Source organism: Netta rufina (assembly GCF_964035555.1).
Source record: "Netta rufina genome assembly, chromosome: 3".
Taxonomy (NCBI): domain Eukaryota; kingdom Metazoa; phylum Chordata; class Aves; order Anseriformes; family Anatidae; genus Netta; species Netta rufina.
The window spans coordinates 22,244,476-22,265,395 of NC_140125.1; the positions used below are offsets into that span (position 1 = coordinate 22,244,476).

The 20,920-nt window shown below is 34.0% G+C and overlaps 1 protein-coding gene across 1 annotated transcript in view; it reads left to right on the forward strand.

Annotated features, from left to right (window-relative positions):
- The window catches only part of SPATA17 (spermatogenesis associated 17), a gene marked incomplete at its 3' end in the record, with an annotated part of 94,971 nt that overhangs the window by 14,526 nt on the left and 59,525 nt on the right, over window positions 1-20,920 (forward strand). The window contains exon 5 of the mRNA XM_084283407.1: window positions 4,132-4,235. Coding sequence (XP_084139533.1) covers window positions 4,132-4,235 — 104 coding nt within the window. The remainder of the gene's footprint in view (window positions 1-4,131; window positions 4,236-20,920) is intronic.

Here is a 20,920-nt window from a genome sequence, read left to right on the forward strand (position 1 = left end):
GCACTGATCTCATTGACGATATTACAAGTGATTTTTGCTAGATGAAGAAGACTGTAAGCAGTTCTGGAACTTTAATAAATATACAGCAAATTAAGTTTGTTGTGGAGAAAACTGCAAAATATCTTAAACTAAAATTAGCATATTTATTTTTTTCCTGAACTTTGTTAGTGTACTTAAGCAAATAAAGAAAACAAACAAGGTAAGGACATTAGATAATCCTTGAGATAAAATCTTTTTACCTTCCTTAATTCTTTTGTTTTGTGAAAAAGAACTGCTTTACTTTAGTGGCTTGTATTTCTTTAGGTAAGGCATCTTACATTTTGAATTGTACCAAATGTAGGGATGTGGTGAGGATGGAGAGTAAGCCAGGGAGATTCCTGTGAAGTAGGAAGATGCCCAGAATGAAATTTAATTTTGTGGTCTCTCTCTCTCCCAGATAACTCAGAGTCAAGAGATGTGTCATTAGGTTCCCATCAGGTTTATGACTAGTTTCTGTTTTTTTCAAAGACACAAAAGAGAATCTTACATTTAGAGTATGTTAGAAAAATGAAAGGGGAAGGTGATCAAATTGCTCAGAAATGCACAATTGCTTTAGTTTATTACTTTGTTAGCTGGTTTGAAAGTATTCCACAGGGGATAAATATTGTATACTCATACAGTTGAAATCAGTGGGAAAACATGAGATGCAAGCCATCTCTCAAAAGTTGGCTGTGTACTTTTAGAAGGCACTTGAAGACCAAATTTCAAAGGTAATTATGTATTCTAGTCAAATGGAGTTTTGCATTTGGTCTTTCATTTTTGAAAGAAATTGAATGTGTTCCCATTCATTTGTAATGGAAATGTAATGTTGAATCATTAGGTGATATAAATCTTCAAAGTACCATTTTTTCAGTCGTCCTTTTCTTTAATGGAAATTTAAATCAGTAGAAAACAAGAGAACAGACCTTTATTTAGTTGCAAATGTCAGAATCCAATTCTCCTCTATCTAAATCTTATGCAGCCATATCTGCAGAACAGATTTTAAATGCTACCATTCTGAAACACTAAATTGTTTTTTTGTCATTATCTGGTTACTGAAGAACTAACCAAGGTGCAGGTCAGTAGTGATTGAGGCCCATTGGCTTTGTGCATGGAAGATGTATGGCCAGAATTTACGTTTCCGAAGCCAACAGTGCTTTTCATTCACACATTGTGAACTTGATTCACTTCAGTATTCTGAAAATAGAAAAATAACAGTGTTTTTTTTTTTTTTTATTTGACACTTAGTTTTGCCTTATTATTGAATGTTTATTCCAGTTGCTAGTCACTGATTAGATAGGCCCTTTTGATTTTGATATTAGAAATATTATTGAGGGTGTGCACATGCTCATAGTTTTGCAGTTAGTCTACAACTCTGTCTCCCTGTATTGCATTTAGTTGTAACCATAACTATCAATTTCACCTTTGTAAATTAAAAGAGAGAACTTGTTTCGATCAATTTTACTTTTGAGTACTAGTTTGCAAAATTATTCTCTCTCCTAAAAGATTTAAGGTACTATAAATTTTCAGCTGCAAAAGTAATCCGAGGGAAAAAAATATTTCCACGAGCAGATGGCTTTTGATATATCAAGGTTTTGCCATTTGTTTTAGTGCTTAAAATAAACATTATTTATAAGACCACTTACATTTTGATGTTACTTAATGAGGAATATGCATCATTGATTTGACTAGCTTAAGAGGTCATTTAGAACTTGCCCGTTAACAAGCTGTAATCTGCTGAGCACACAATGACTTTGTTTAAAATTATCTGTTCAGTGCTGATCAATGACAATAATTGTTTTGTACCAATCACTGTTGAAACTTGCTAATTACTTTGAAGGGCATACACATTGTCTCTTTTTTTCCTAAGAATTTTTAAAACATTCACCTTGGAATTAAAAAGAAATATTGTAATAACACATTATACTTCATTATAAAAGCAAACATTTAGAACTTTCACATTGCAAATAAGAACATCATCAGGATCTTTGTGTAAAATGCTCTTTTCCAAAGAGATTAGTCTTCAGTCTTCTAATCTCTGACACAAGTAATTAGTGAAGCAGAAATCTAGCATAAAATAATTTGAGACATAATGCAGTTTTTCTTACTTATGTTTCATTCAGTTGAAGTCAGTGAGGTCATTCTGGACAGAAAGTGGTGTAAATAAAGGTAGAATGTGGCATTTAATTGGTACACTGAGCCCATTGGAGGTAATTATAGCTTTAGACAATTTTACCCTTTGTCTTTCAGTTTGAGTTTTGATCCTTTAACCCACAAATATCTAGTTCTATACTTATATCTGTAAGGTGAAGACTGTCAGAAAGAGTTTCAAAGGGACCATAATCCTGCATTAATGAGCACACAGCTATATAGGAGCCAAGTTGCTCTTGTTGAGAAATATTGAAGCCAAACAGAGAAACAAAGCTAAGATCCTTATTCACATGCAAAGGATTTTGCTTAATCCCAGATCTCTGAAGGCATACTCATTCTTTCCTCTTTCTATATCCCTTTTTAACCTGATGCACTTGTGTATGAGAAAGGGAGTTGCAAAGACTGAAATTTACTACCACCTTGTGAAAAGGAGCATGGCTAGCATTAACCTTTCTTTCTCCCATGTTCAACTGCTCACATAACTATTATTTATTCATATTGTAACAATGTCCAGAGCACAAACCTTTTTCATTAAAAGCAAATAAGTGACACATAGGTAAAAGGAAATAGCAACTTTTTGTGTTAGTTTTGAGTCGTGTTTGAGAAGACAAGAAATAAATGGTGATGCAAAAAAGGGAAATAGAAAGGTGTGCTAACACTAAAAGTAAATATCCTATTATTCCTCATAGCTTTAGTGGATCATTTTACTTTCTTGGCAACATATCACTCAAAGACTTACTGAAAGCTTTTCTGTGATGCTTATTAAATCTTAGATAAAGAGATAATCACAATTGTACCACCAGGTATCATCAGTTTAGATTAAGTGCCAGTTTTTACTTTAAACAATAGTTTTGGCTTCTGTGATTGAAAAATGGTACCAGAGAATACCAGAGTTTGAAAGAATGCAACCCTTAGACTTCATATAGGCAGCTCCACTATGTTACTGTTTTCAGCTCAGGAAATTGCAGCAGTTGCAAAATTGATACAACTTTTGTCAGTTATCATAGTTACTGGTACAGAATTGGACTGCAATGGAACTGGAAGGAGACAATTTTGCCTGTTACTTAAGAGCACTCCCAGGACTCAAAGATACAGGCTATGCAGTTGCTGAGTGCAAAGGCTGATTAGAAGTTTGGGCAAGGGGCAGCTTTTTTTCCTTGCCTTCTTCCCAATTCAAACACAATATGATGCTCTTCAAACATATACATTGTGCTCTTTCTGCCTCTTTTATACCATGCTACTTTGGAATAAGAGGTAAGGAAAGATAAAGCATTTTATAATGCATCAGACTGAATCCTTTTTTTGTGGAGGACACTATATAGTTTCTGTTCTTACTATAATCTCTGGACTTGCTACAGATAAAAAGGTTTCCTTTTCCAGTTCCTCCTGTTTGGCAGGAGGAATAGTATTGTGTATAGAAGATTATAACTAATGTGTAACAAAGAGACACACATCATCTTACATGTGAGATGAAACAATTGCAATTTGTAAATGATGTTTTCAGAAAGCCTTATTCACTGAGTTACTGGGAGGCTTCCATTCAGTTTAGATCATATCCAGAGCACATAGCAGGGGGTGTCACAGAAGATATTATTGAAGTGGATGATTGAATAAGGAATGTATTCTGTACCTTAGAAAATAGGTATCACTTCTTTATTTTTTTATTTTTATTTTTTACCATTCTGGCAGCAGCAGACTCTTTTTTTCATTGCTATACTCAAGCAAAAACTGTGGTTTAAAATTTGATATTATTTTTTAATTTTGACATTTAATATTAAATTCATAATACCATTTAGCTACAATATGTTACATCCCACCCACATTTTCTTCACTGAAATGTAGTGGCACATCTACTTGATATCACTTTTAAAGACATGCTATTCTTTGGGAAATACTACAGACATTTAATATGCATGGAACTTTCTATTTGAAATATACTAAACAAGTTTTTATTTCCTGTAGATTCAGAAAAGATGGCGTGGATATTATGTCCGAAAATATATCCATAATTATTATGCACTGAAGAAATACCTGGAAGCCGTTTCTGTGAATAATGAGATTGTCAGGTAAAGATAAAAACTGTATGTGGTAAAACATTAATTTCCTTTTCTTTTATTTGTAAGAAGTTTATGGCAGTAATTGAATTATTTATTTGACTGTAGGATCCCTTCTATTGTCAAAAATATGCATATATTTCAGTCATTATTCTCTTTAATTCTTGGCCAGTGTATGTTGTGCCAAAATCTGTTCTCATTTACACAGTTATGAATTCTACTTCTTTGAATGAACCGGAAGTACTCTGGTTTTATAACAGTTTAATTTATCTCTTCACCTATATTCAAAATTAATTGATCATTGTGTTCTAAATATGGTTTGTTGAACTGCTTTTTTTCCTCCAGTATACTGGAAGTAAAGATATTTTTTTGCCTTTTTTTTTTTTTTTTTAATTTGATTATTGCCAAATCATAAAAGTGTAGATTTGAGCCATAGTATAAATATTAATTGATTTTAGTTGTTATTTGCCTTTGCTCAAATTCTCACAATCACTTGGGAAAAAAATTAAAAAGCTGCTGTGCTGGGATCCCTGCTTCTCATGTTGTCTTATTGGTGACTGTACATTGTAGAAGCAGACTTGAGGCTATTTTAGAAAGCAAAGAGGCTTGCTCTGTGGGGAGCATGCCTGTAAAGCAAAAGCTTAGATGAATTCCTGTACACATCGGCCTAAGTGCTGGAACAGTCACAGCACATCAGAACCTCTTCAGGCTTAAAGACTCTCTGTGGAGAATGTGTGGGCAGACCTCAGGCCTTGTGAAAGACCTTGTGTGGACACAGTTAAGGAGAATTGTCTTATGGTTATAGTACAGGTTCCCCTGTTAGAATTCTAGCTAAAACTGTTATTACTGTATGCTCCTGCTGCTACTCTATTTCTCCTATCCCCTGTCTTTCCCAGTACTTAAGTTGAAAGCTTTCTAAAATAGAGTCTAATAAAACCCCTCTAGCTCACTTGATGTCCTGGTACGTAACTATTTCTTCAGGTAACAGAAGTACTCACAAACAAAATACTCACTAGCCAAACTTAAGTATTACTTTCTCAGTGTAAGTGAAATAGTATTGCACAAAATCCATGCAGCTTTTGTTGTACAGAAACCTAGGTCAAGTCTTTGCTTTTTGAAATGGAGAAATATGAGGCAGTCATATTTCTGGAAGTTTCATCTAGATCACATGGCAGGGGCATTTCAGCTAGAAGTCTGTTATAGAAAATAGCATATGCATGTTTTTTATGTAAAACACAAATTAACCACCTTTTTTTGAAGACTAATTATTAATTTCTATTATTTTCCACTATTATTGTTGCTGCTACATCCTCTTTGTCATAGTGTCATAACTCCTGCATCACATTGAAACATGTTGATAACACATAATCTCTGATTACTGTTCATTTAAATGTATTTTTATGTAGAATGTTAGATCACAACTCGGCAAAGCCAAACTTAAAATATCTGTCATCTCTTCAACAGTACCTTCAAAGAAATCTGTCATATCTTCTTGTTTAGAATTCCTTGGATTATTTTTTTTTTCATTTAGAAAAGATAAAATCCGAGGAAAACTGGTTTAAATCAGGGAAAGTAAACGAAGCCATAACTTTTCTGGTTTAAAACGAAGATTAATGTATGAACGGCAGAGACACAAACTGCCTCTGTGCTCATAATAGTTCTCACTTTGCCTAAGCCTGAAACAAAGCTCACAAGTCATCAGTTACATTGATCTTTGATGTGTGCAAACAGAACAAGATAGCAAGTAGTATTCTTGCTGTACTGAATACATTGATGGGAGCTTTGTATTTTATTTCTCTACACCCACAATAGATCTCTGTTGGGTACATGTGATTTTGGAGGACTATAAAAATATTTTTGTGTTTCGGTATTTTCACATGTTCATCAAATTCCATAGTATTTATTTCAGTTCATTAAAAAACATAAGGCATATGTATTGGGTAGGTATTTTAGTCAATAAATACTTTTGTGCAGTTTTTCTTTAACAGATAAGGTGAACAATATAATTTTAAGTACATGAAAATGTGTCAAAGTTGCTCTGAGCACTTACTTGGCTACAGGTATATTGATATTCTGCCAGTCTGAATTCTGTATTCTGGAGTTCACAGGAATATTTTTCTTTCAGAAAAAAAAAATAAAAAATCTTTCAGATTAAAAAAATGAAAATAAAAATGAATTGTATGGGGAATTTGATCAAATGGAGAATAAGTGTCATTTCACTTTTAAAAATGTGTCTTTTCTCAAGTCCAATCAAGTATTCCTGCAGTAATTCTTTGCTGGAGTATATTTGAAAACTAATATGTAAATTATCTTCAACATTCTTTTGATTAAATCTAACAGATGCTTAGTGAAGATCAGGTGTAGGCCCTCAGCCAAACAGATTTTCCTGTCATTGGGCTAAGTTGCTGCCAACTGCTTTGGCCCCAAGGTGGCCCAGAGTAGGAAACACCTACTAGGAATACTGAAGGTGGAGGAGGAGTTCTCTGTATGTTTCCATCCCCCTTCACATTAAGTGGAAGAGTATAACTTCATTGTTAATAACCATTTATGTGTATATAAAATTATTGTAACAGTTCATTGTAAAAAACAGTAGGAATTGTCTGAAACTGAAGGACTGTGTTTATGAACTGGCTGTGTTTTATTCCATCTTCGGCATTATGGAAATTTACATGTTGGCAGACAGAGCCATTAATACACTTGTGCACTTACATTAAGCAGCCTTTGAGTGTTTCACACCTCCAGAACACCACAAAACAACAGAAGCATGATATGCAAACCAATGCAATTGCTTTCTCATTTGTCTTACAGTTTCATTCATCAGAATATATGCTTTAGTTCTGTGCCAGTACCAGTATAGAACCTAGTTTCTCCACAAATAGTGCTAGAACCACAGTAAAACAGAAACTGATTTTAAAAACCTGGGTGCTATAAAAAGAAAGAAACAAACAAAAAATACACATGTAAAAATTATCACTTCAAAAGTTTGTTTAAACTGTATTCTCTTTGAAATTATGATGCAGTCCTAACCTGTTTCTCAATCTTCTATAAAAATAATGATAGAATTTTTATTTATCAACAGCTGCTTGAAAGCACATTGCAAGTGCTTTCAAGGTACAGTTTTAATTTGTGTCCAAACCAGAACTTGTGCTTATTTTTCTCATTTTTCATTAAGGAGGAGGCCATATAAAATTACCAATCACTTGCTTCTGTATAAGAAAAACTTCACAAAAGTTACTGTGGAATTTTGGGTGTTCTGTTAGTTTAAAACCCAGTATGCTACATGAATTACTGAACAGAGTTGGTTGCCTTCTCTCTCCTCCTTCTACCTCCATTTTTTTTTCAGTGCAAGGCACTTCTCTTACTAAGGGGTTTTCTCAACCAATAGCCACATCTTTACCATTCAGCTTTAATACAAGCCGTCCTTATTTAATAGCTGCCCTCATTTAGTAGCCAGACCTTTATCATTTGTCTTTATCGTGAAAACCCCAGGAGAAAGTAAACTTAATAGAAGCTGCCCCAGTTTAAAGCCATAGAGGGATGTAATTAAGTTTAACAGAAATTGATTTAACAGAAATTGACCTAAAATATAATTAAATAATAATAGTCATATTATGTGTGAGTTTGCACACCTTAACAGACTGTTTATCCTAACTTAAGGCGCTGTTTTCACATGAACTAAAGATAGCTGTCTGTTTTAGCTCCCAGACTGGCTGAAGAATGGAGAGATCTTCCTCCAGCACTCCCGTTACTTGCCACCTCCGTAGAACCAGATAGGTTTGATGGCTGTGGGCGTCCCAAGTAGAGTCCCTAGTAGTTAAGTTAAGAAGAGATTTAAAGAGTCCCTTGACTAATGACAAAAGAATGAATTTGAACTCTAAACTCTGTCTACATAAGGATGCACTCTTTTTTTTTTTTTTCTTGACTTTTGCACAGTTTAGCTTTAGTGTAACTTTGAAATGAATTTCTTAGTCCTGAATTCTGATATTCCTGAAAGATTTCACAAAATCACAGAATGGTTAAAATTGGATGGGACCTCTAGAGGTCATCTGATCGCAAGTCCTTGCTGAAGTAGAGACACCTGGACTAGGTTGCCTAGGACCATGTCCAGGTAGCTTTTGAAGATCTCCATGAGAGAGACTCCAAAATCTCTCTGGGCAACCTGCGCCAGTGCTCCGTTCATCTGTACAGCACAGAAATGCTTCCTGGTGTTCAGGCAGAGCCTCTTGTGTTCCAGTTTTTGCCCATTGCCTCTTGTCCTGGCACTGGACACAACTGAAAATAGCATGAAATTAGGAACTTCCAAAACAATCAAGTAGGAAACACAGTCTTAAATATTTTTTTTTTCCTCCTAAATTTTGCTGTTTAGATTTTAGTAATAATTCTTCATCTATAGCACCCATTTGTACTCAATAAAATACCAATGCATACTGTATTCTTTCCAAATATGGATTAGTTGGCTGGTTATATACATTATTGCATGCATTAAAATAAATTCCTTTACTTCTCACTGAAGTTAGTGTATTTCATTTTGAGGAGAAATACCTTGTTTTGAAACATTCTTAAAGCTACATCCAGCATCTCTAAGACTTGGTAAAATAGTAAACAATGGTAAATATGCCAAAAGCAATTAGCATAGACTATGACTTCATATGATGCATTAGAATTTTGTTTTATGTGAAACAATTTCCAATCCATGATAAGCAAATGGACATCAATTCACATAAATTAGCATGCTGGTGCCATTATATCAGAAGAATTTATGGATAACGTCAGTTGCCCAACAGTGTGATTAACTTACAGTTCTTTGACTAAGGTTATCTACACGGTGGCCTTTAAACTATAGTAAAGCAACTTTGCTATATGTCAGGTGTGCAAGTAGAGATAAGATTTTGGGATGTAGTGCTCCATTTGCTGATGAATGGCACCATTTAATTTTTTTCCTAGGTACAGAACTCAGTAAGATAGCACTATCAGAAAACTAACAAAGCAGTGGCAAGGTACTGGTGTAGGGGGTGCTTATGTAATCAAGGCAGGTAGTTCAGCTTTCTTTGCTATTGAATAAACGCTGACTTAAAGGTAGCAAACTAAGACCCGAGTCTAGCTCTAACGAGCATTATAATGTATTTAAACACTGTTATGAGTATAAATCATGAATTTCACACACTTAGAGGATTAACACCAAATTTTTCTCTCCGCTACTGTTAGCTTTAGTAGTGAAAAGACCTTGAGTGTGGCCCGCAATAGTGTGATTTTCATCCAAGTTTGACTAGCTGTTGTATTAGTGGATTTAGTATCTCAGTCATTATAAAAGCTTCTTAGTCTTCTGGTATTGCAAGCAAAACAGAGAATACAAAGTGATAAAAATCACTTCCTTGTCAATACATATATCCATGTCTTTTATGCAGTCTAGTTTTTTATAATATTGTGAAATATTATGTGAAATACAATACTGTTATGTGTTGCTGGTGATCTAATCCAATGTTTAGCTTTCCTGCAAATATATATGATCTTGTAGAACTGAAAAAAGTAAGAGCATGGAGCTTATTCTTGATTACTGGAGCATTACTGAGGCCTATTTACTTTTAACATGACAAGCACTTTGCTTCTTAAAACTTTTGAGGTATTGCTGTTTTTCATAAAGAGGGCTTGAAATAAATCATGGGTTGTCATACTAATATGAGGAGAACTTGCTCAGCCTCCATCTGTCTGCTTCTTTCTGATAAAGATAAGTCCAGGTGCTGGCTATTTTCTCAAGTGTCAAAGTGTTTTGAAGAATGTATATATTGTCTTATAATTCAATTAAAATGTTCCTCCTCATTGACTGCAGAAGCAATTGATTCTGTAGTCTATTTTCAATTAGTGCCAAAGCCTTTCAGACAGCTCCTTGGAGTTCTTGCAACAATAAAAAGCTCATTTTTGTAATGTTGTCTTTCGCTTCATGTTTAATTAACTAATTTATCTTCAACACATCTTCTTTTGCTTGTCTTCAAAGATATCTAGAAGAAACAGATTATGCTTTTTAACTGATCTACCTGTATTAGAATTTTCTGAATGTGAATGTATCCTGCTAGCTTTCTTTGGGAGATAGAGAAACAAAAACAAGTGCCAATTATGCTTTCTTTAATTTAAATATTATTTTTGAGTGGTAGTACACAGAACTTGAGCCATCTATGCCTTTTCCAGAGGACTTTAGGTGTAACTGCTAGATCTGGTAGGAAACTTGGAACTAAAATCCCAGATCACTGAAGATCCCAGAGTACTTCCATGGCTACAAACCTGATGTTGTTAGGATGTTAGGATATAAAAAATGAGTTATCAGAATCCTCTTTGTGATAACATATTTAGTTATATTATCTGCAGTCATGCAATTTGTGATGGTTATTTCTTCTTAAATTTTGTTGTCCATAAATCCAGCTTTCTTCACAGATTCAGAGCATAAAAAAAACTGTGAGAAATCAACCCATTTTCATGTCTTATGTTCACCTACCTTTGTAGATATTAACACATATCTATATATACATATATCCTTTTAGACAACTTGTATGCTTTTATTCCTATAGGTTTTTAATAGTGCATTTTGCAAACCAAGACATATTAGATTAAGTTTTTGTCTTTTTAGTTTGGTCATGCAATTGAAATGAACTGGCTAAAGCTGTAGAGCAGGCAATACCTTGCTTTAACTCCATAGGAAAGCACTTTCTGATTGTACTGAGGTTACGGTAGGAGCCATTATAATTACAAAGTAAGCTAAATTCCCAGTGCAGATTCAGCTAGAAACACCTCAGTTGTGCCTTATTCTATTTATGTATGTCTTGAGCAAGTGACGAAGGCAGTCTTACCGTATTTTTTAGCTAGTTCTGTGTAATATAGATCAAGTTTTTCAGATAAGCATAAATAGTATAAATAACATAAGTAATCAGTTAGACTGTGGTCTTTAAAAATATGAAGGTTGTTTGTTGTTGTTTTTTTTAATTTTATTTTTTTTGTACAGCACTAAGCACCACATTTGGACTAGTAGCTTAAGCATTAAGCTTTATTTCACCTGTATCAAAAGAAAAAAAAATTAATCGGAGTCTGTAGAAAGACAATTTAGGTCCTGGCATTAACTCATTAAACCGTATTTATTTTGAAATTGGTCTGTAAAATTACTGATAGTTCATAAAACATTTTCTACAGACTGACTAACCTTAGCATTTTGTATTCTCCTACATACGCAGGCTTTACACTCTTACGTTTTGTCTGAAGCAGGATCTTGCTGTAAAATAAGTAGAAAAGGGGAAGAGGTACAGTTTCATTAAGCTCTAACATATCATTGACTGTCAGGTAGGTCTTGTTATGCTGTCCATCCTCATTTAACTATCCCACAAGATCTCTTAATGAAGTTAAGCCCCAAGTTCACTCCAGTAATTCTGTGGCAAGAGTTTGTGCAATGTAACAATTCATCACTTGTCAGGAAGGCACTTTTAGTTTATACATTTAATAAGGGCATCCTCTAGCTTGGTTAATTAGAAGTGAACAGTTTGCATATTTACTAAATGCGGAGTGTCATTGCCACCACGGCCTATTGCCTACATGAATTATTTCTCTATCTGCAATAAACAGCTGGGTAATTATTACTGCCATAATCAGATAAATTCCCTCTGTAAGGCTTTTCTTACATGGCAATTCTTTGAACTCATCCAAAGCTGAACAAAATTTATGAACTCCAGCAGCTAGGACACTTTTTCATAGTGTAGTGTCCCTGTTCCTTATTTCAAGGACATGTAGAGTATCATAAATATTGTGTAAATTAGGAGGATAAATATGATTACCTAAAGATTACGTATTAATAAACTTGATTTTCAAAATATAATTCTCAGGTTGTAACTGATTAAATTATAGCAGTTCTGGTTTTATCTAATTGTAGAGACATGACAGGCCATCTATATACAGGCTATACCAGGTTATCAGGGAAGAGCTCTACCACCTGAAGACTAAAGACTTGTGAGAAAGTATATCAATATTTTTTTTATGTGCATTTCGGAGAACTAGTCATTTCAGGTGTCTAGGTCATTAGAAATATGACAAATTTTATGTGCCATTTACTCAACTCATTTGAATAGTTTCTTCTGTCATTATAAAGAGGTGATGGTGTACAGTTCAAAAACAAAGCATAACATTTTCAGTTCAAAAACAAAGCATAACATTTAAATGCATGAATTTGTGCTACATTAAAAAATAGATTTTTGTTGTTGTTGTTGTTTGCTAAAGCAATTTGTGTACAGAGTTAAGTAACGAAGCTTGCTCTATGCTATTCAAATAGTCCAGGTCATATGTGAGGGTGTGCATCTACAGATGCATCAGTGAGTACTTAGTTTTCACATACATCTTTTCCAGAACCTGTTGGATTTTAGCTTATTTTTGTGTTCTCCAAAGAAACAAAAGAAAATTGAGACACCTTTTTTTTTTTTTTTTATTATGTTGTAAGATACTGTGACTGAGTGAAACTAAAAATTTACCATTAACCTGCTCACTTACTTCATAGCTCATTATTAAATAAGGAGCATACCTCAGAATTTTACAAAATGTTAGCATTTTGAGATGGCAGGTATGCTAAGGACTACCAAACTAAATAAGGTGTTCTTTCAATTGCCTTACCCAGTGAGTGGCTTCTGAGATTAGACAGCATTTCTCATTTCACATTTACGTGAGAGAAGTAGAGAGAAGTAGAAGCTACAATGGTGAAATCCTTTGAAAAGAACCACACCGCAGTTGTGTTTGTTCTTAGAAGTGTGGTATGTAACCGTTTGTATTTTTGCAAATTCAGGACCTGATTTTTCACTGAGGATAGCTTATTGATATTTCTTGGAGTTTTTTTTTTTTTTTTTTTTTTTTTTATGGTGGCAAGTCATCATCTTTCCTTTTGTGTTGGTAATATTCTACAAACTCTCACAAAAATGTGTGAGATACAAAGCAGCATATAGCCTCTTATCATCACTTTGTTGTGTTTTCCTTTATTTTTTTTTCTCTGAAGAAAGGCCTAAATGACAAAAATGGATTAAAAAAAAAAAAAAAAAAGAAGAAGAATGAATACTTTTGGTTTATTACTTTTAGATTATCTAGATCAGCCACTTGTGCTAAGAGTTCTCTTAATTCTGAGCTCACTCAGATAAGCAAAGGAAAAAAATAATTTTCTTATATTTTTACAGTCTAGAACAGTAAAGAGGCATGACATATGCATGGCTTTTTTTTTTTTTTTTTTTTTTTCTCTAGTGATGTTCATAGTAAATTAATATTCTGAATCAGATGGTCTAGTCTGACTTCAGATCTACCACTAATATCATATCCATCAATTTATAACAATATTTTAAAAAGCACAATAAGGTTTGGCTAAACAAGATCTAGTTTGATTTAATAACATCAAAAGATAGAAAATACCCTTTGTATTCTACTTCAGGAGCTAATTACCTTTGCCATTCAAAGTATGTCCCAAATTTCTCCATTTAATTGCTTTCATTTCATCTTTGAACCGTAGCTTCTTGTTATATCCTCCTCTACTAGTCTGAAAACACCTTTAGTATCCAGAATCCAGACATTAATATAGCAACCTTTTAGTTTTCTTTTTGATAAAGAAATAAAAATAACTTTTTTTATTATTCTGATGTTTTTTTCTGTCAGCTTATGTATTGTTTTATATACCTTTTTATCATAGTCATAAAAAATTTTTCTTCAACTCTGTGAATCGCACTTTACAAGTCTTGCATGCAATTTGTTTGTTTGTTTGTTTTAAGCTGTGCAAAACATTTTCCTATTGTTATCCCCCTTTCAAATTCTTCAGACTCTTCACCTTGTAGGGATAATTACATGAACCCATTAAGCTGTTTATCCTTGACAGTGAAGCTAAATCCTAGTTCTTTTACCTTGAACTTCATGGTTCCTTCTGCCTTCAAACCAAAACAGCTTGACAGTGTTTAAAGCAAACTTTTTCAACTTTTTTTTTTTTTCTTCAGGTGGGCTATTATTTTCTTGTCTAATTTACTAGCTGTTTGAAACAAAAACAAAAACAAAAACAAACAAACAAAAAGAAATTTACAGCTTCATCTAGTAGACACATCTGATTTTTCAGGTGCATGGCACCGAAAATGATGCAGCACTTATTAGTCTACTTGTACTTGGTGGTGGGAGGCATCACCATCATATAGCTTTGCAATGTATTTTACTCAAGAAGTCAGATTAAAAATTATATGCTTAGATATAGACAAAAGAATCTAAACATTAGAAGTACTCCTTAGCATGAATCCTTTAGGATAACTCCTTTAGGATGCCTAAATCTTTTACTGAATGTACTTTGTCTTAAAAAGAAGAAACCAAATTTCAGAGAATAAACTGAGTGTCCTATTGCCTAAAAAATGCATATTTTTTGGCATGTTGATGACTTCAATGTTTTTAAGGCAACAAGAGATACAGTATTCTAGCATTTTTAAGAATTGGGATCTAGTTGATAGATTCAGATCCCTCATTAGCCACTGCTGTGAAACAAGTACACACACACAAGTTGCGCTACACACAAGTAGCACTGAAATACTTTAAAAGGTCAGATCACTTCCAGAATGATTGCATTAGCTATGTTAAAAATCCAGTTCTTTGTGGTACCTTTCATAATTTTTTATGCTTCATAATGCTTTTGTGCTTTGTTATGCTTTCTATGCTTCAGCTCTGGGGCCCTCAGCACAAGAAGGAAATATTAGAATGAGTCCAGAGGAGGGCCATGAAGATGATCAGAGATATCACCTCCCCTATGAAGAAAGGCTGGGAGAGCTGGGGTTGTTCAGCCTGGAGTAGAGTAGGCTCTGGGCAGACTTTATAACAACCTTCCAATAATTAAAGGCAGAGCTGAGGAGGGACTCTTTGTCAGGGAGTGGAGAGATAGGACAAGGAGTGATGGCTTTAAACTAAAAGAAGATAGATTTTGATTGGATAGTTGGAAGAAATTCTTTACTCAGAGGGTGGTGAGGCACTGGAACAGGTTGCCCAGAGAAGCTGTGGACGTCCCATCCCTGGAAATGTTCAAGGATGGGACTTTGGGCAACCTGGCTTAGTGGGAGGTGCGCCTGCCCATGGCAGGAAGGTTGAAATTGGATGATCTTTAATGTCCCTTCCAACCCAAACCATTCTATGATTCTATTAAAAAAAGACATCATAGATGCTCAATTGGTAACACAAACTCTGTAGTCAAATTCCATACTTACGGAACTTGAGAAAACTGTCACTTGAGAAAACCATCACTGTGAAGTTGTGAGATTTGGCATTACTTCTGTGCTCTGTGTTATGGGTCAATACAGAAAAGCTCTCTCTGCCTTGCCATTGTAAAACCTATTTAATGTGAACAAAATGTTTGCAAACATATGCAAGCTCCTACATGAAAGTGAAAAATATGAGTCAGACAGTAGGCCTCTGAGTCAAATTGTTGCTTAATACCCTGAGAAAGAAAATCAACTTGGCTGATGACCTTTAGAAGTTATAACATTGTGTTTGCTTTTTAAATCACATAATGTTGAATATTGTAACTGTTGCCAAGTACCATATATGAAGGTAAAAGGAATATAGGCTTGTCTATGTTGTCCTGCACTGCAGCAGAGAAATAACAGGTTAAAGGAGTTTGTTCTAGTAATGTGAACAGCTTTACTGTAGCAAAACATAGCAATGTGCTTTCCTCTAGTTACTACTGTGCAGATGGTAGCACATATAATCTTCTGGGAATTACAGTGCCAAAAGATAAAAAATACTTTCACGTGACATTCATTGTAAATTTTCATTGGTAGTTATCTATGTTTAGACATCTTCTTTCATATGTTGCTGGAAAATTTAAGAACTTGACTGCTCTCTTAGCAGCTTAGCACCGACACTGTGCTAGAAATGATCACTTCTGCTGAACTGCCATCAGACTAATTTGTGTTAGGAATCTGTAATCCATTCAGGACCAGATTTCAGCTTTGTTACCCCCAGTTACTAATTTCGCTGTTTAAGCTTGTTTAAGGGTGATTTTTCCTTGAAGAGGTCAATAACAAGCACACAAGGAATGAAAAAATGTTAAATAGTTGCACCCATTTGCAAAACGAATGCTTGTCCATAGTTGTTTTTTTTTTCTTTCCTGTTACTGTTAGCTATATTACTATAAACCTGAGCATAAGTGAAGTCAAACCAGTATACTTGGATACAGTTCCTCAACCAAGAGAAGCTTCAGTAGTGTTGATGTTCTGATGCTACATCCACAATGGGTAGATTTTAAAATTTAATTAAATCAAAATAGTTAAGCTAACAAAACTTCATTGTTTAAATCAGACCATTTACAAAAATGGCTTTCAAGTGCACAGCATTTTGTGTTGCTAATCTGTAGGAAGTAAATTCAGCTTAAGGATTTATATACTCGAGGAAAAATATTTGGACTGTTAATTTTACATGTTTCTGAAAAAATAAATAATTTGGTAGATTTTAAATATGTGTGAGGAAATGTTCTGTATAACTTGATATTTAAACCTTAATTAGAAAATTCTGTATAATAGATTAGGGAAAATAATCCTTTTTTAGTTATAAACTGGCTCAGTTACCAGTATCTTCAAAAGCTGTTGTATTCTGTTGAGTAACTGTGAAGCAGTGGAAATTGGAAGGATACATCAGTCTGTTCTTTCCTATCAGCTGATACATGCTGTGTCCTGATCTCCTGATCTACACAAGGTATTCATTCACTGTATGCCCTTCGCTGCTATGTTCATCACATTTCCTACATAGTGTATTGATCACACTGTGGACCTTGACTGTTGAACTGGTATGTCACCTAATTCCATTGTCAGTGTACGCTATGTAATTACAGGAAGTTGGGCAGAATATGTTCCACTATGCACAAAGGATAATGGAATTTTAAGGTGTTATGATTTTCTTTCTTTAAAATTAATGATAGAATCTATGGGGTGTTTTTTCACAGTCGCTTTATTTTTGTTTATTTTTTCATCCTAAGGAGTCATATTAGTTTCATGTTCACTGCACTGCAATGACAGAATGGTAATAGTCCTCCAGATTTTGAAGAGAGATGTGTCATGATTAAGTTGTCGAACAGATTGATATAATTAGTTTTGTGGTAGGTGTTCTAGACCTCATAACCCTAATAACTGACTGCACCATTGAACGTCTGTTCCATTGTAACTTGAGATCAAACATTTTGATCAAGAGTTTCTGTCAGGATGCACATGTGTATTGAGTATTCAAGGGCAGCAAGCTGCCCCCCAGTTCCTTCTACTGCTGAGCATTTTCTCTGGTTCTTGACATTGTAAGCTTTAAAAATCTAGGTATATGTGTGCTTGTGCATACAATAGTGGTAAAAATAGCATTTACCTGACTGACATAATTTTTATTACCACATCAGGTGATTATGTCAACTCAGCCTGCAGAAGTCCAGCTGCTTGTATGGGACTTTAACGTCTCAGGACAGTGGAAACATTCTTTACCTGGCAGACTGGACACCTGCTCAGAAATTGACATTAAGTGACCCTACTCTTTGGAGTCACTTAAAGTTCCCTTACAAGGATAATCACTTGGGGTTCAGTTAATTTCTCTGTGAGAAAATACTCCCTGATGCAAGGCAGATTGAGATCTGACTTTTTCTTTGCATCTCTGATCTGCAGTCTTCAGGAGAACTCCAGCCATTTATCTCCTTTCATTAGATCCCAAGGAATACTGTTAGTGTATATTTCTGCTTTTCCTTGATCCTCTACAAGCAGAAAGGAACCGAATGACAGTTGCTCCTGTCCCATCTTTTATGTTTATAAAACGTGTATGAGGAGATTGAGGACATTTAGGATATGCGTGTAAACACATACTGCGTTGCTGAGTATTATGATTTTGAACATAAAAGGCCACTTGAACAGATACATGAAGACAGCACATACCTTACAGTAATGTAAGTACCCATTTTTTAACAGGGAACTCTCTGTGGTATATGAACACAATACCTTAAAAGAAGTATAAGTATTGATTCTTGTCTGAATCTCTTGCACAGTTCATCAGTTTCCTGATGTTTGCAAGCTGTTAAACCTATTCTCTAACCTTTTAGTTTACTTTTATTTAAACATTCAAAGTGTTGGAAAAAGTAGGAAATAGCATGCATCTTTATGTTGTAACAAACCACAACTTTAAAATACTAATCAGAATAGCGCTTTTTTTTTTTTTTTTAATTATTTTTGCAAGATTCGAGTGGCTCAGCATAAGAAGTTGTGTAAAACAGAGCTAACCATTGATTTTTTTTTTTTTCCCAACAAAATGATTGTATAATTACTTTGAAGACTTTAAAAGTTTTCTTTTACTGAAAATGATGGGATTTTATCATTATCAAGAAGCAAATACCTGTCCTTGTATTAAAAATGCATCCCAATCTGAATGTAAACTAATGCATATATCTGCAATCAGTCTGATGGGGTAGCTCTTTTAATTTTATACTAGCTAATGTCTATCTAACAAAGTAACAATGAATTATAGAAGCACTTTCTGGAACTTTTTCACTTATGTTTTGTTACACTTGGAGCAAATACACTGTGAAATCCTCTTGGTGTTTCACAGAGAAAAGAACAATTTTTATCATTACATTGCCAATGAGTGGTATAATTTTCAGGTATTTGAATAACATACTATGGCAAATATTTCAGAACAAATAATATACTTTAAGAATGGATTTATCACATATTTCACTGGGCAAGGCTTCACAGTTGCAAATATGTCATGTAACATGGTAGTATATGCCATGGTGGAGAGGAGTAGGGGGTTGCAGAGCCTCTCTGCTCTGCTCAGTAAATCTGAACAGGTTAATTTAAATGATCTAGGTGGAGGATGATCAAGCTGTGGCTAACATAAGAACGTAGTACGTGTTTTCTGTTAAAACTTTGCCTTTAAAGCATAAGCTCTCTAAACTACTTTTACATCCTGGGAAAGTCTATATATACTTCATCTTTTACCCAAATAAAATAGGTAAAGTCAAATGATAATAACATGGCAGGTCATATTCTATTCTCGCATACACCAATGTAATGTGAAATCAAGTGGCATGCAGTGGTATATGAAAAGTATTGTCCCCCTAATTTCATTTTCAGTTCCTCTTTGAACAGGGAGGATGATACATGATCAGGAAGGTAAAATCAATTTAGTTCATCTTCTATGTTAAGGTTGCCTACTGCTGTATTGCAGGAATCATTTAAAATCACAATAACTTTGTACTCTTTCTGGGTACTCTAGAAAACAATACCAACTATTGATTTTCTCAGATGCCCTTCTGTTTAGTTATTATTATTATTTTATGGTTATCTAATCAAAGGATCACAGAATTCCAATGAAAATGCAAACGGAACACAGTAGTTTAATAAAGTTCAATAAATGTAGGTCAGTATGAATTTGTAAAATGATGAAACTCTATGTAGAATTATGAAAATCTGTATTTTGCTGAAATCATCACTTCAAGCCCTTTCCAAAAGTGCCAGGAACAATATTACGTGTATATTTTTAACCTTTATACAGACAGCAGGAGTACTGTCAACCAAATTTGCATCTCATAGCTGGAACCTGCACTGCTGCCTACTGCATAATGAAGTACCAGACTAAAAATAAGTTACCTTGTCATATGAAAATGTTTTATTGTCAAACTATATAAAGCAAATAATTTTATCATTGACAAATCAATAACTACTTCACAGATTTCTTATATGTAATCATTTTTAATTGTGGTCTTTAAGCACATGAATTGATGATCCTATGCCTGGTTTCAATTGAAAGAAATATTACCTGTTTCAAAGAAAATGCACTTTATATTACTCAGTATGTTCCCTTTTTGCAAGAAAATTCATGGTAAACTTGTGCTAACAAACGTTGATATTCTTCTGAACAGTTTTTAGATTGTGATAAAGCATCGTATTTGTCAAAATTTACACATATTTCCTCTACAAAGGTATTCAGTGAAATCTCTGTGAAAGAAACACTGGTTAGACTTGTTATGTAGGGGAAGCCAAGTTTGTAGGAAGATGCAGTAGGTGCTGTTAAAATACTTAGATAAGCTTTAAGATAATGAAAAAATTATGTGTTAAAATAAATTGCTCTTTCTTTTTTTTTTTTTCTTCAGTTGTAAGTTAGTTTAATAAGCAGTACTATTCTAACTGTAAGTCATGCAGAAGGCAGATTATTTATGAAAATAACAAAATTATTAATTAACCTAAAACATGTTTTGCATTTATAGAACTCTTTTTCTCTCAACAAATTTGGTGAAGCTTTAATCATGCAGGCCAAAATGTTTTTCTGTATTCAGTTCTCCCCCTTCACACCAAAGCATAAAAAGTTCTTCCTGAAACAAACTGCATTGAGAGTCCACAAACAAGAAAGTTATGGATCATGCATGATAGGCAGTATTCCTAATATCAGATGGTCCCATGAAAACATTATTTACTATCGCTGATTGAACTTGAGTGAACAAAGAGAAAGCTGGGCCTAAACTTAAGGTTTCAATCCAAAGGTCATTTAATTTCATGGAATTTTCAATTGACTTTAATGGAAAATTGGATTTGTTTTCTTTGAGCAGGGAAATATGTTGAAGGTGTAACATTAACTCCATTTAAAAGTCTAGATTTATGTCTATATCTCTTGTACACTTTTTTTTTTCTGTATAGTAACAGTGAAACCTACTACAC